The sequence below is a fragment of the Engystomops pustulosus genome, chromosome 5, assembly GCF_040894005.1.
Source record: "Engystomops pustulosus chromosome 5, aEngPut4.maternal, whole genome shotgun sequence".
Classification (NCBI taxonomy): Eukaryota; Metazoa; Chordata; class Amphibia; order Anura; family Leptodactylidae; genus Engystomops; species Engystomops pustulosus.
In genome coordinates, this window is record NC_092415.1 from 204784215 (window position 1) to 204801065 (window position 16851).

The 16851-nt window shown below is 47.7% G+C and overlaps 1 protein-coding gene across 1 annotated transcript in view; it reads right to left on the reverse strand.

Annotated features, from left to right (window-relative positions):
• ANKMY2 (ankyrin repeat and MYND domain containing 2) overlaps positions 1–16851 on the reverse strand; it is a 29935-nt gene that overhangs the window by 6284 nt on the left and 6800 nt on the right. Inside the window, exons 2-7 of the mRNA XM_072154399.1 lie at positions 10712–10776; positions 6967–7105; positions 5954–6052; positions 5448–5608; positions 764–975; positions 160–295 (exon numbers count right to left, since the gene is read on the reverse strand). Of these exons, the coding sequence (XP_072010500.1) occupies positions 160–295; positions 764–975; positions 5448–5608; positions 5954–6052; positions 6967–7105; positions 10712–10776 (812 nt within the window). The remainder of the gene's footprint in view (positions 1–159; positions 296–763; positions 976–5447; positions 5609–5953; positions 6053–6966; positions 7106–10711; positions 10777–16851) is intronic.

Here is a 16851-nt window from a genome sequence, read left to right on the forward strand (position 1 = left end):
AGAAATTACTCCTGGAGTAGGTATAGCAGTGAGGAAACAGGAAAAGCTGGGTAGCTCAGAAATATGGCGGCCATATTGCTTGTCACTCAGTTTTCCCAAAAGAGAAGAATACGGATCAGAACTAATCAATGATTTCATCAAATCCCACATTTTTCTCACCATTTCCACCGGAGCGATGCTTCGGACGAGCTGCTGGAGGAGCGTGGCCTCACAATACGGAAATTTCCGGATACTTTCCCTGATGAACTTTTCTTGATAAACAGGAAAACAGTCGCTGTCTCGGCCCTTCAGTAAACTAAACCGTAAGACGGGAGATGAAAGGGTTAACTCACAGGAGATTATCCTAAGGATCTAGTACCCAGCCAATCACATACAGGGGTAGGAGGTACAATTGGTTATATAAACTAATGTAACAGTGTATAACACGGTGGAGCCGGTGTCCTCACACTGCTGTGCTCTGAGCTCTGTGTCACAGACCCTCTGGCCTGAATATAAGCTGTATCAAAGCTTCTGGTTGAATATGAAACCAGAGGAAAGAGGAGGAGCTAAAGAGTTCTGTGCAGAGAGATAAGAGCACAGCAGTGTGAGGACACGCCCCCCACATCCCTAAATTTGACACAAGATGTTATCTACTTCTCCAAACTCTCAGGAGTTTAAACTACAAAATCTTCATGTTTGGATTATACAGCTCCAATGGTAACAGACTACGATGGCAGCATGTGTAGTCAGACGGTGTAGTCCCCCCTCCCCCGGGGGGCCGTACCTCTTGATGAGGGCGTCCAGCGTGTTCTCCTGCTGCAGGGACGAGTTGCACTTGTGGAAGATGCAGCTGATGTAATGCATCTTCATGGCCAGGATCTCGTTCATGTCCCGCTGCTTCATGCACTTCTCACAGATCAGCTCCAGCACCGCGCTGCACTTCTTCAGAGCCTCCGCTTCCAGCAGCAGCGGGTTCTCTTTTATCAGGAAAATTATCTGCACAGAAGATTGGACCGATTATATTATATATATATATACAGCTCAAGGAGTGCACCTGCAGTCTCCCAATCTCTGTATAAAACTGGGAGGAGGGGGGTGTAGCTGCAGCTTCTCCCTCTGTATACAACTGGGAGGAGGGGATGTAGATGCAGCTTCTCTCTCTGTATAAAACAGGGAGGAGGGGGATGTAGCTGCAGCTTCTCCCTCTGTATAAAACTGGGAGGAGGGGGATGTAGCTGCAGCTTCTCTCTGTATAAAACTGGGAGGAGGGGGATGTAGCTGCAGCTTCTCTCTGTATAAAACTGGGAGGAGGGGGATGTAGATGCAGCTTCTCTCTGTATAAAACTGGGAGGAGGGGGATGTAGCTGCAGCTTCCCCTCTGTATAAAACTGGGAGGAGGGGGATGTAGATGCAGCTTCTCTCTGTATAAAACTGGGAGGAGGGGGATGTAGCTGCAGCTTCTCCCTCTGTATAAAACTGGGAGGAGGGGGGTGTAGCTGCAGCTTCTCCCTCTGTATAAAACTGGGAAGAGGGGGATGTAGCTGCAGCTTCTCCCTCTGTATAAAACTGGGAGGAGGGGGATGTAGATGCAGCTTCTCTCTCTGTATAAAACAGGGAGGAGGGGGATGTAGCTGCAGCTTCTTCCTCTGTATAAAACTGGGAGGAGGGGGGTGTAGATGCAGCTTCTCCCTCTGTATAAAACTGGGAGGAGGGGGGTGTAGCTGCAGCTTCTCCCTCTGTATAAAACTGGGAGGAGGGGGATGTAGATGCAGCTTCTCTCTGTATAAAACTGGGAGGAGGGGGATGTAGATGCAGCTTCTCCCTCTGTATAAAACTGGGAGGAGGGGGGTGTAGCTGCAGCTTCTCCCTCTGTATAAAACTGGGAGGAGGGGGGTGTAGCTGCAGCTTCTCCCTCTGTATAAAACTGGGAGGAGGGGGGTGTAGCTGCAGCTTCTCTCTGTATAAAACTCGGAGGAGGGGGGTGTAGCTGCAGCTTCTCTCTCTGTATAAAACTCGGAGGAAGGGGATGCAGCTGCAGCTTCTCCCTCTGTATAAAACTGGGAGGAGGGGGGTGTAGCTGCAGCTTCTCTCTGTATAAAACTGGGAGGAGGGGGATGTAGCTGCAGCTTCTCTCTCTGTATAAAACTGGGAGGAGGGGGGTGTAGCTGCAGCTTCTCCCTCTGTATAAAACTGGGAGGAGGGGGATGTAGCTGCAGCTTCTCTCTCTGTATAAAACTGGGAGGAGGGGGGTGTAGCTGCAGCTTCTCCCTCTGTATAAAACTGGGAGGAGGGGGGTGTAGCTGAAGCTTCTCTCTCTGTATAAAACTCGGAGGAGGGGGTGTAGCTGCAGCTTCTCCCTCTGTATAAAACTGGGAGGAGGGGGATGTAGCTGCAGCTTCTCTCTGTATAAAACTGGGAGGAGGGGGATGTAGATGCAGCTTCTCCCTCTGTATAAAACTGGGAGGAGGGGGATGTAGATGCAGCTTCTCCCTCTGTATAAAACTGGGAGGAGGGGGGTGTAGCTGCAGCTTCTCCCTCTGTATAAAACTGGGAGGAGGGGGATGTAGCTGCAGCTTCTCCCTCTGTATAAAACTGGGAGGAGGGGGGTGTAGCTGCAGCTTCTCCCTCTGTATACAACTGGGAAGAGGGGGGTGTAGCTGCAGCTTCTCCCTCTGTATAAAACTGGGAGGAGGGGGGTGTAGCTGCAGCTTCTCCCTCTGTATAAAACTGGGAGGAGGTGGAAGTAGCTGCAGCTTCTCCCTCTGTATAAAACTGGGAGGAGGTGGAAGTAGCTGCAGCTTCTCCCTCTGTATACAACTGGGAGGAGGGGATGTAGATGCAGCTTCTCTCTCTGTATAAAACAGGGAGGAGGGGGATGTAGCTGCAGCTTCTCCCTCTGTATAAAACTGGGAGGAGGGGGATGTAGCTGCAGCTTCTCTCTGTATAAAACTGGGAGGAGGGGGATGTAGCTGCAGCTTCTCCCTCTGTATAAAACTGGGAGGAGGGGGGTGTAGATGCAGCTTCTCTCTGTATAAAACTGGGAGGAGGGGGATGTAGATGCAGCTTCTCTCTGTATAAAACTGGGAGGAGGGGGATGTAGCTGCAGCTTCTCCCTCTGTATAAAACTGGGAGGAGGGGGATGTAGCTGCAGCTTCTCTCTGTATAAAACTGGGAGGAGGGGGATGTAGATGCAGCTTCTCCCTCTGTATAAAACTGGGAGGAGGGGGATGTAGATGCAGCTTCTCCCTCTGTATAAAACTGGGAGGAGGGGGATGTAGCTGCAGCTTCTCCCTCTGTATAAAACTGGGAAGAGGGGGGTGTAGCTGCAGCTTCTCCCTCTGTATAAAACTGGGAGGAGGGGGGTGTAGCTGCAGCTTCTCCCTCTGTATAAAACTGGGAGGAGGTGGAAGTAGCTGCAGCTTCTCCCTCTGTATACAACTGGGAGGAGGGGATGTAGATGCAGCTTCTCTCTCTGTATAAAACAGGGAGGAGGGGGATGTAGCTGCAGCTTCTCCCTCTGTATAAAACTGGGAGGAGGGGGATGTAGATGCAGCTTCTCTCTGTATAAAACTGGGAGGAGGGGGATGTAGATGCAGCTTCTCTCTGTATAAAACTGGGAGGAGGGGGATGTAGCTGCAGCTTCTCCCTCTGTATAAAACTGGGAGGAGGGGGATGTAGATGCAGCTTCTCTCTGTATAAAACTGGGAGGAGGGGGATGTAGCTGCAGCTTCTCCCTCTGTATAAAACTGGGAGGAGGGGGGTGTAGCTGCAGCTTCTCCCTCTGTATAAAACTGGGAAGAGGGGGATGTAGCTGCAGCTTCTCCCTCTGTATAAAACTGGGAAGAGGGGGATGTAGATGCAGCTTCTCTCTGTATAAAACTGGGAGGAGGGGGATGTAGATGCAGCTTCTCCCTCTGTATAAAACTGGGAGGAGGGGGGTGTAGCTGCAGCTTCTCCCTCTGTATAAAACTGGGAGGAGGGGGGTGTAGCTGCAGCTTCTCCCTCTGTATAAAACTGGGAGGAGGGGGGTGTAGCTGCAGCTTCTCCCTCTGTATAAAACTGGGAGGAGGGGGGTGTAGCTGCAGCTTCTCCCTCTGTATAAAACTGGGAGGAGGGGGGTGTAGCTGCAGCTTCTCCCTCTGTATAAAACTGGGAGGAGGGGGGTGTAGCTGCAGCTTCACTCTCTGTATAAAACTGGGAGGAGGGGGGTGTAGCTGCAGCTTCTCTCTCTGTATAAAACTGGGAGGAGGGGGGTGTAGCTGCAGCTTCTCCCTCTGTATAAAACTGGGAGGAGGGGGGTGTAGCTGCAGCTTCTCCCTCTGTATAAAACTGGGAGGAGGGGGGTGTAGCTGCAGCTTCTCCCTCTGTATAAAACTCGGAGGAGGTGGAAGTAGCTGCAGCTTCTCCCTCTGTATAAAACTGGGAGGAGGTGGAAGTAGCTGCAGCTTCTCCCTCTGTATAAAACTGGGAGGAGGGGGATGTAGCTGCAGCTTCTCTCTGTATAAAACTGGGAGGAGGGGGGTGTAGCTGCAGCTTCTCCCTCTGTATAAAACTGGGAGGAGGGGGGTGTAGCTGAAGCTTCTCTCTCTGTATAAAACTCGGAGGAGGGGGTGTAGCTGCAGCTTCTCCCTCTGTATAAAACTGGGAGGAGGGGGGTGTAGCTGCAGCTTCTCCCTCTGTATAAAACTGGGAGGAGGGGGGTGTAGCTGCAGCTTCTCCCTCTGTATAAAACTGGGAGGAGGTGGGTGTAGCTGCAGCTTCTCCCTCTGTATAAAACTCGGAGGAGGGGGGTGTAGCTGCAGCTTCTCCCTCTGTATAAAACTGGGAGGAGGGGGGTGTAGCTGCAGCTTCTCCCTCTGTATAAAACTGGGAGGAGGGGGGTGTAGCTGCAGCTTCTCCCTCTGTATAAAACTGGGAGGAGGGGGGTGTAGCTGCAGCTTCTCTCTCTGTATAAAACTGGGAGGAGGGGGGTGTAGCTGCAGCTTCTCCCTCTGTATAAAACTCGGAGGAGGGGGGTGTAGCTGCAGCTTCTCTCTCTGTATAAAACTGGGAGGAGGGGGGTGTAGCTGCAGCTTCTCCCTCTGTATAAAACTGGGAGGAGGGGGGTGTAGATGCAGCTTCGCTCTCTGTATAAAACTGGGAGGAGGGGGGTGTAGCTGCAGCTTCTCTCTCTGTATAAAACTGGGAGGAGGTGGAAGTAGCTGCAGCATCTCCCTCTGTATAAAACTGGGAGGAGGGGGGTGTAGCTGCAGCTTCTCCCTCTGTATAAAACTGGGAGGAGGGGGGTGTAGCTGCAGCTTCTCCCTCTGTATAAAACTGGGAGGAGGGGGATGTAGCTGCAGCTAAGGGACCCCTCCAATTAGCTAAAAAAGATTTCACTCTTGGAAGAGCCGCCCCCATGGAACTCATGGAGAGAATCTGGAGTGTAAGGGTGAGAGGATGGAGAGAACTGCTTGTGGGTGCCTCACCTTGATTGGGTGGAGGTTGGTGGTTGTGATGATCTTGTGCAGAGGTCCCGCTAGTTTCACAGGTAACTTTGGTTCTTTACTTAACCCTTGGGGTTTGGTGTAATAATCCAGCTTTTCTCGGGGGAAGAAGTTGTTAATGACGGTTACGCAGTCGTGCTGTCCTGGAAGAGAAAGAGGGAAAAGTAGGAGAGCCCCAGAGAGACAAGTAGGCGGGGCTCAGTTTTTAGCGGAGGGCTCTCCCATAGACCAGAAGTGTATTTCTGCTGTATTATTACAACCTTAATGAGTGCTAAGCATTCGCTTATGTCCAGAGCTCCCCCTAGTGGTGACTGCAGGCCACGCAAACTTAGAAAACTTATATTAATACCCAATATGTCAATTAACCTTAATAGAAGATGAGACCCCCATGTGTGACAGCGCAGAACTGCTATAAATTAGACGACCCCCTGAGATCTACTACTAAACCCCCCCCCCCCCAACAAATTCTGGAACTTCGAAGATTTTACCTACAAAAGCTGCCATCTGAGCGGCCGTCCTGCCCACCGAGTTGACCACGTCAGTGTCTGCCCCGGCCTCCAGCATCATCCAGACAATTTCTTTTTTACCTAAGAGACGGAGAAAGACTCAGGTCAACAACCTCGGACTCTAAGGATTCTGCTTGCTGTCAGTGAATGGAGACCTTCCCGTTCTCACTGCTGATGGCATCATCATCCTGCAAGGGTTGATGGGAAGGTGCACTGGCCGTGAGGTCATGGATGGAGTAGATGTAGATGTGTGGGCAGCTGCAGGCAGCGAGTCACCACCCGCCGCGGTGCTGCGTACCCACCGCTCTGACACGGGGGGCCCTGATCTCTGACTAACCACATAATGGGGCACTCCGACTCCGAAAGTTCATGGAACAGAACAAGGGAATAATCATCTAGTCAGCGATCTGTGGGCGCAAAGAAGCTACAACTAAAAATAAAGACATCAGGACGTTCACGAAATTCGGGTTATTAACAGGAAATCCAAAAATTTCAGGTCAGTCTATATTTTTCCCACTTTTCCCAATGTTTTGGTGCCGCTATAGTAACTAATAAGGCAACTTTGTAAATAATTGTGTAAAAAAAAATCTCCTACGGTTACACGTCTACAGCTGCACTGCAGAACTATGACGGCGTCTCCATGGAAACAGACTACAAACAGACCCCCGTGTGGTCAGATTGTGCAGTCTCATGTCACCTCAATCTGCATCATTTTCTGGGCTAATTATGGATTACAGAATATGAAGCAGTGGGGAAGGAGCGACACATGACTGCAAGGTCTGACTACACAAGGGTAGCCTGTAGTCTGTTACCATGGAGATATATAGGCCTGTATTGCAGCATGTTATATTCAACGTTCATGGAAATGCTATGAACATTTCTCCTAACTAATTACTATTGTAACAAATAGGTTGGAGAGGTATTAGGGCGATGAATGTGTTCACAGCTGTGAGGAGAACAGTTATTTAAGCCTCTAAATTAAATTATCTCAGTACCTGACAGACAGGCGAACATCAGCGCGGTGTAGCCATGCTCGTGCTCATTGCAGTTCACATCAGCTCCGTGTTGTATCAGCAGCCCGCACATCTCCACCTTCCCCTTGTAGGCCGCGTGCATCAGGGGGGTCATTCCATGCTGTAAGGGCAGTAACATGAATGTAAGGATAAGGACATATTCACACACACCGACTCAGCATATGTACAGGAATACAACTACTATAATACTGCCCTCTATGTACAAGAATATAACTACTATAATACTGCCCCTATGTACAAGAATATAACTACTATAATACTGCCCCCTATGTACAAGAATATAACTACTATAATACTGCCCCCTATGTACAGGAATATAACTACTATAATACTGCCCCTATGTACAAGAATATAACTACTATAATACTGCCCTCTATGTACAAGAATATAACTACTATAATACTGCCCTCTATGTACAAGAATATAACTACTATAATACTGCCCTCTATGTACAGGAATACAACTACTATAATACTGCCCTCTATGTACAAGAATATAACTACTATAATACTGCCCCCTATGTACAAGGGTATAACTACTATAATACTGCCCCCAATGTACAAGAATATAACTACTATAATACTGCCCTATGTACAAGAATATAACTACTATAATACTGCCCCCTATGTACAAGAATATAACTACTATAATACTGCCCCCTATGTACAAGAATATAACTACTATAATACTGCCCCCTATGTACAGGAATATAACTACTATAATACTGCCCCCTATGTACCAGAATATAACTACTATAATACTGCCCCCTATGTACAGGAATATAACTACTATAATACTGCCCCCTATGTACCAGAATATAACTACTATAATACTGCCCCCTATGTACAGGAATATAACTACTATAATACTGCCTCCTATGTACAGGAATATAACTACTATAATACTGCCCCTATGTACAAGAATATAACTACTATAATACTGCCCCCTATGTACAAGAATATAACTACTATAATACTGCCCTCTATGTACAAGAATATAACTACTATAATACTGCCCTCTATGTACAGGAATATAACTACTATAATACTGCTCCCTATGTACAGGAATATAACTACTATAATACTGTCCCCTATGTACAAGAATATAACTACTATAATACTGCCCCCTATGTACAAGAATATAACTACTATAATACTGGCCCCTATGTACAGGAATATAACTACTATAATACTGCCCCCTATGTACAAGAATATAACTACTATAATACTGCCACCTATGTACAGGAATATAACTACTATAATACTGCCCCCTATGTACAAGAATATAACTACTATAATACTGCCCCCTATGTACAAGAATATAACTACTATAATACTGCCCCCTATGTACAAGAGTATAACTACTATAATACTGCCCCCTATGTACAAGAATATAACTACTATACTACTGCCCCTATGTACAAGAATATAACTACTGTAATACTGCCCCCTATGTACAAGAATATAACTACTATAATACGGCCCCCTATGTACAAGAATATAACTACTATAATACTGCCCCTATGTACAGGAATATAACTACTATAATACTGCCCCTATGTACAAGAATATAACTACTATAATACTGCCCCCTATGTACAGGAATATAACTACTATAATACTGCCCCCTATGTACAAGAATATAACTACTATAATACTGCCCCCTATGTACAAGAATATAACTACTATAATACTGCCCCCTATGTACAAGAATATAACTACTATAATACTGCCCCCTATGTACAAGAATATAACTACTATAATACTGCCCCCTATGTACAAGAATATAACTACTATAATACTGCCCCCTATGTACAAGAATATAACTACTATAATACTGCCCCCTATGTACAAGAATATAACTACTATAATACTGCCCCCTATGTACAAGAATATAACTACTATAATACTGCCCCCTATGTACAGGAATATAACTACTATAATACTGCCCCCTATGTACAAGAATATAACTACTATAATACTGCCCCCTATGTACAGGAATATAACTACTATAATACTGCCCCCTTTGTACAGGAATATAACTACTATAATACTGCCCCCCTATGTACAAGAATATAACTACTATAATACTGCCCCCTATGTACAAGAATATAACTACTATAATACTGCCCCCTTTGTACAGGAATATAACTACTATAATACTGCCCCCCTATGTACAAGAATATAACTACTATAATACTGCCCCCTATGTACAGGGATATAACTACTATAATACTGCCCCCTATGTACAGGAATATAACTACTATAATACTGCCCCCTATGTACAAGAATATAACTACTATAATACTGCCCCCTATGTACAGGGATATAACTACTATAATACTGCCCCCTATGTACAGGAATATAACTACTATAATACTGCCCCCTATGTACAAGAATATAACTACTATAATACTGCCCCCTATGTACAAGAATATAACTACTATAATACTGCCCCCTATGTACAAGAATATAACTACTATAATACTGCCCCCTATGTACAAGAATATAACTACTATAATACTGCCCCCTATGTACAGGAATATAACTACTATAATACTGCCCCCTTTGTACAGGAATATAACTACTATAATACTGCCCCCCTATGTACAAGAATATAACTACTATAATACTGCCCCCTATGTACAGGGATATAACTACTATAATACTGCCCCCTATGTACAAGAATATAACTACTATAATACTGCCCCCTTTGTACAGGAATATAACTACTATAATACTGCCCCCCTATGTACAAGAATATAACTACTATAATACTGCCCCCTATGTACAGGGATATAACTACTATAATACTGCCCCCTATGTACAGGAATATAACTACTATAATACTGCCCCCTATGTACAAGAATATAACTACTATAATACTGCCCCCTATGTACAGGGATATCACTACTATAATACTGCCCCCTATGTACAGGAATATAACTACTATAATACTGCCCCCTATGTACAAGAATATAACTACTATAATACTGCCCCCTATGTACAGGGATATAACTACTATAATACTGCCCCCTATGTACAAGAATATAACTACTATAATACTGCCCCCTTTGTACAGGAATATAACTACTATAATACTGCCCCCCTATGTACAAGAATATAACTACTATAATACTGCCCCCTATGTACAGGGATATAACTACTATAATACTGCCCCCTATGTACAGGAATATAACTACTATAATACTGCCCCCTATGTACAAGAATATAACTACTATAATACTGCCCCCTATGTACAGGGATATCACTACTATAATACTGCCCCCTATGTACAGGAATATAACTACTATAATACTGCCCCCTATGTACAAGAATATAACTACTATAATACTGCCCCCTATGTACAAGAATATAACTACTATAATACTGCCCCCTATGTTTGCAAGAGCTGACACTTCTCGCTGAAAATTATTTAAAACAAAAATGAATAGGTGACTTCCCCTTTAAATAGATTTGTCTAGGATGTTGATTGGCCGGCATATAAATCTCAGTGGAAGCTTCTAGTAACATATTATTGATGGGGGATTGGAGGAGTCGGTGCTGGAGACATTACGGCTATAAGATTACTTCTATATTTTCCAGATATTTTTGAATTTTTAACATTTATGGAACTTTAATTGCAGCAATTTTATAATAACAGGTTAACTCCTTGTTACCTGGAATCCCCATCATGTGATTCTCACCTCATCCAAACAGTTGACCCGAACCTCTTTACTCCCCAACAGAGCGACGGCTTCCTGGACATTTCCTGCAACAGAACAGAATAGATGCTGATCAATAATCCAATATAAAGACAGAACCAAAGGAATACAGACCCCAGAGCGGTGCCCGAAAACTAATACAGACCCCAGAGAGGTGCCTGAAAACTAATACAGACCCCAGAGCGGTGCCCGAAAACTAATACAGACCCCGGAGAGGTGCCCGAAAACTAATACAGACCCCAGAGCGGTGCCCGAAAACTAATACAGACCCCAGAGCGGTGCCCGAAAACTAATACAGACCCCAGAGCGGTGCCCGAAAACTAATACAGACCCCAGAGAGGTGCCCGAAAACTAATACAGACCCCAGAGCGGTGCCCGAAAACTAATACAGACCCCAGAGCGGTGCCCGAAAAATAATACAGACCCCAGAGCGGTGCCCGAAAACTAATACAGACCCCAGAGCGGTGCCCGAAAACTAATACAGACCCCAGAGCGGTGCCCGAAAACTAATACAGACCCCAGAGCGGTGCCCGAAAACTAATACAGACCCCAGAGCGGTGCCCGGAAACTAATACAGACCCCACAGAGGTGCCCGAAAACTAATACAGACCCCAGAGCGGTGCCCGAAAACTAATACAGACCCCAGAGCGGTGCCCGAAAACTAATACAGACCCCAGAGCGGTGCCCGAAAACTAATACAGACCCCAGAGAGGTGCCCGAAAACTAATACAGACCCCAGAGCGGTGCCCGAAAACTAATACAGACCCCAGAGAGGTGCCCGAAAACTAATACAGACCCCAGAGCGGTGCCCGAAAACTAATACAGACCCCAGAGAGGTGCCCGAAAACTAATACAGACCCCAGAGCGGTGCCCGAAAACTAATACAGACCCCAGAGCGGTGCCCGAAAACTAATACAGACCCCAGAGAGGTGCCCGAAAACTAATACAGACCCCAGAGCGGTGCCCGAAAACTAATACAGACCCCAGAGCGGTGCCCGAAAACTAATACAGACCCCAGAGAGGTGCCCGAAAACTAATGCAGACCCCAGAGCGGTGCCCGAAAACTAATACAGACCCCAGAGCGGTGCCCGAAAACTAATACAGACCCCAGAGAGGTGCCCGAAAACTAATACAGACCCCAGAGCGGTGCCCGAAAACTAATACAGACCCCAGAGCGGTGCCCGAAAACTAATACAGACCCCAGAGCGGTGCCCGAAAACTAATACAGACCCCAGAGCGGTGCCTGAAAACTAATACAGTCCCCAGAGCGGTGCCCGAAAACTAATACAGACCCCAGAGCGGTGCCCGAAAACGAATACAGACCCCAGCACTGCCCGAAAACTAATACAGACCCCAGAGCGGTGCCCGAAAACTAATACAGACCCCAGAGCGGTGCCCGAAAACTAATACAGACCCCAGAGCGGTGCCTGAAAACTAATACAGTCCCCAGAGCGGTGCCCGAAAACTAATACAGACCCCAGAGCGGTGCCCGAAAACGAATACAGACCCCAGCACTGCCCGAAAACTAATACAGACCCCAGAGCGGTGCCCGAAAACTAATACAGACCCCAGAGCGGTGCCCGAAAACTAATACAGACCCCAGAGCGGTGCCCGAAAACTAATACAGACCCCAGAGCGGTGCCCGAAAACTAATACAGACCCCAGAGCGGTGCCCGAAAACTAATACAGACCCCAGAGAGGTGCCCTAAAACTAATACAGACCCCAGAGCGGTGCCCGAAAACTAATACAGACCCCACAGAGGTGCCCGAAAACTAATACAGACCCCAGACCAGACCCCTAAACTAATACAGACCCCAGAGCGGTGCCCGAAAACTATTACAGACCCCAGAGCGGTGCCCGAAAACTATTACAGACCCCAGAGCGGTGCCCGAAAACTAATACAGACCCCAGAGCGGTGCCCGAAAACTAATACAGTCCCTAGAGCGGTGCCCGAAAACTAATACAGACCCCAAAGCGGTGCCCGAAAACTAATACAGACCCCAGAGAGGTGCCCGAAAACTAATACAGACCCCACAGAGGTGCCCGAAAACTAATACAGACCCCACAGAGGTGCCCGAAAACTAATACAGACCCCAGAGCGGTGCCCGAAAACTAATACAGACCCCAGACCAGACCCCTAAACTAATACAGACCCCAGAGCGGTGCCCGAAAACTAATACAGACCCCAGAGAGGTGCCCGAAAACTAATACAGACCCCAGAGCGGTGCCCGAAAACTAATACAGACCCCACAGAGGTGCCCGAAAACTAATACAGACCCCAGAGCGGTGCCCGAAAACTAATACAGACCCCAGAGCGGTGCCCGAAAACTAATACAGACCCCAGAGCGGTGCCCGAAAACTAATACAGACCCCACAGAGGTGCCCGAAAACTAATACAGACCCCAGACCAGACCCCTAAACTAATACAGACCCCAGAGCGGTGCCCGAAAACTAATACAGACCCCAGAGAGGTGCCCGAAAACTAATACAGACCCCAGAGAGGTGCCCGAAAACTAATACAGACCCCAGAGCGGTTCCCGAAAACTAATACAGACCCCAGAGCGGTGCCCGGAAACTAATACAGACCCCAGAGCGGTGCCCGAAAACTATTACAGACCCCAGAGCGGTGCCCGAAAACTAATACAGACCCCAGAGCGGTGCCCGAAAACTAATACAGACCCCAGAGCGGTGCCCGAAAACTATTACAGACCCCAGAGCGGTGCCCAAAAACTAATACAGACCCCAGAGCGGTGCCCGAAAACTAATACAGACCCCAGAGAGGTGCCCGAAAACTAATACAGACCCCAGAGCGGTGCCCGGAAACTAATACAGACCCCTAAACTAATACAGACCCCAGAGCGGTGCCCGAAAACTATTACAGACCCCAGAGCGGTGCCCGAAAACTAATACAGACCCCAGAGCGGTGCCCGAAAACTAATACAGACCCCAGAGCGGTGCCCGAAAACTAATACAGACCCCAGAGCGGTGCCCGAAAACTAATACAGACCCCTAAACTAATACAGACCCCAGAGCGGTGCCCGAAAACTAATACAGACCCCAGAGCGGTGCCCGAAAACTAATACAGACCCCAGAGCGGTGCCCGAAAACTAATACAGACCCCAGAGCGGTGCCCGAAAACTAATACAGACCCCAGAGCGGTTCCCGAAAACTAATACAGACCCCAGAGCGGTGCCCGAAAACTAATACAGACCCCAGAGCGGTGCCCGAAAACTATTACAGACCCCAGAGCGGTGCCCGAAAACTAATACAGACCCCTAAACTAATACAGACCCCAGAGCGGTGCCCGAAAACTAATACAGACCCCAGAGCGGTGCCCGAAAACTAATACAGACCCCTAAACTAATACAGACCCCAGAGCGGTGCCCGGAAACTAATACAGACCCCAGAGCGGTGCCCGGAAACTAATACAGAACCCTAAACTAATAAAGACCCCAGAGCGGTGCCCGAAAACTAATACAGACCCCAGAGCGGTGCCCGAAAACTAATGCAGACCCCAGAGCGGTGCCCGAAAACTAATACAGACCCCAGAGTGGTGCCCGAAAACTAATACAGACCCCAGAGCGGTGCCCGAAAACTAATACAGACCCTAGAGAGGTGCCCGAAAACTAATACAGACCCCAGAGAGGTGCCCGAAAACTAATACAGACCCCAGAGTGGTGCCCGAAAACTAATACAGACCCCAGAGAGGTGCCCGAAAACTAATACAGACCACAGACCAGACCCCTAAACTAATACAGACCCCAGAGCGGTGCCCGAAAACTAATACAGACCCCAGACCAGACCCCTAAACTAATACAGACCCCAGACCAGACCCCTAAACTAATACAGAGCCCAGACCAGACCCCTAAACTAATACAGAGCCCAGACCAGACCCCTAAACTAATACAGAGCCCAGACCAGACCCCTAAACTAATACAGAGCCCAGACCGGACCCCTAATCTAATACAGGACCCCAGACCAGACCCCTAATCTAATACAGGACCCCAGACCAGACCCCTAAACTAATACAGACCCCAGACCAAACCCCTTAACTAATACAGAACCCAAATCAAATCCTCTGAACTAATACAGACCCCAGACCAGACCCCTAAACTAATACAGACCCCAGACCAGACCCCTAAACTAATACAGGACTCCAGACCCCTAAACTAATACAGACCCCAGACTAGACCCCTAAACTAATACAGAGCCGAGACTAGACCCCTAAACTAATACAGAGCCCAGACCAGACCCCTAAACTAATACAGAGCCCAGACCAGACCCCTAAACTAATACAGAGCCCAGACCAGACCCCTAAACTAATACAGAGCCCAGACCAGACTCCTAAACTAATACAGACCCCAGACCGGACCCCTAATCTAATACAGGACCCCAGACCAGACCCCCAAACTAATACAGACCCCAGACCAAACCCCTTAACTAATATAGAACCCAAATCAAATCCTCTGAACTAATACAGACCCAAGACCAGACCCCTAAACTAATACAGACCGCAGACCAGACCCCTAAACTAATACAGACCCCAGACCAGACCCCTAAACTAATACAGACCCCAGACTAGACCCCTAAACTAATACAGACCCCAGACCAGACCCCTAAACTAATACAGCCCCCAGACCAGACCCCTAAACTAATAAATACCTCAGACCAGACCCCTAAACTAATACAGACCCCAGACCAGACCCCTAAACTAATACAGACCCCACACCAGACCCCTAAACTAATACAGACCCGAGACCAGACCCCTAAACTAATACAGACCCCAGACCAGACCCCTAAACTAATACAGACCCCAGACCAGACCCCTAAATTAAGACAGACCCCAGACCAGACCCCTAATCTAATACAGACCCCAGACCAGACCCTTAAACTAATACAGACCCCAGACCGGACCCCTAAACTAATACAGACCCTAGACCAGACCACTAAACTAATACAGACCCCAGACCAGACCCCTAAACTAATACAGACCCCAGACCAGACCCCTAAACTAACAGACCCCCCACGTGAGGTTTTTGAACTTTTACACATAACTTCCCCCTATAATTTAGTAACCAGCCCCAGGACACGAGATGAGACCCTGCTTACCAGGGATGGAGACCCCGGAGGGGCCGGGCTCAGGAAGACTGATGGAAATGAACTGGTAGAAAACAGGGCTCTCTCTGTATTCTCCATAATATATCATCACCTCCAGACCAATAGAACTAGAAGCATGGGAGGTAGGAAACTGACAACCCCCTCACACTGCTGTGCCCTGTGCTCTCTGCAGCCAGTGTTATGTATTGTCCCTGGAGAGATGTGTAATCAGACCTCACACTGCTGTGCTCTGTGCTCTCTGCAGCCAGTGTTATGTATTGTCCCTGGAGAGATGTGTAATCAGACCTCACACTGCTGTGCTCTGTGCTCTCTGCAGCCAGTGTTATGTATTGTCCCTGGAGAGATGTGTAATCAGACCTCACACTGCTGTGCTCTGTGCTCTCTGCAGCCAGTGTTATGTATTGTCCCTAGAGAGATGTGTAATCAGACCTCACACTGCTGTGCTCTGTGCTCTCTGCAGCCAGTGTTATGTATTGTCCCTGGAGAGATGTGTAATCATTCCTCACACTGCTGTGCTCTGTGCTCTCTGCAGACAGTTATGTATTGTCCCTGGAGAGATGTGTAATCAGACCTCACACTGCTGTGCTCTGTGCTCTCTGCAGCCAGTGTTCTGTATTGTCCCTGGAGAGATGTGTAATCAGACATCACACTGCTGTGCTCTGTGCTCTCTGCAGCCAGTGTTATGTATTGTCCCTGGAGAGATGTGTAACCAGACCTCACACTGCTGTGCTCTGTGCTCTCTGCAGCCAGTGTTATGTATTGTCCCTGGAGAGATGTGTAATCAGACCTCACACTGCTGTGCCCTGTACTCTCTGCAGCCCGTGTACAGTATTGTCCCTGGAGAGATGTGTAATCAGACCTCATACTGCTGTGCTCTGTGCTCTCTGCAGCCAGTGTTATGTATTGTCCCTGGAGAGATGTGTAATCAGACCTCACACTGCTGTGCCCTGTGCTCTCTGCAGCCCGTGTACAGTATTGTCCCTGGAGAGATGTGTAATCAGAC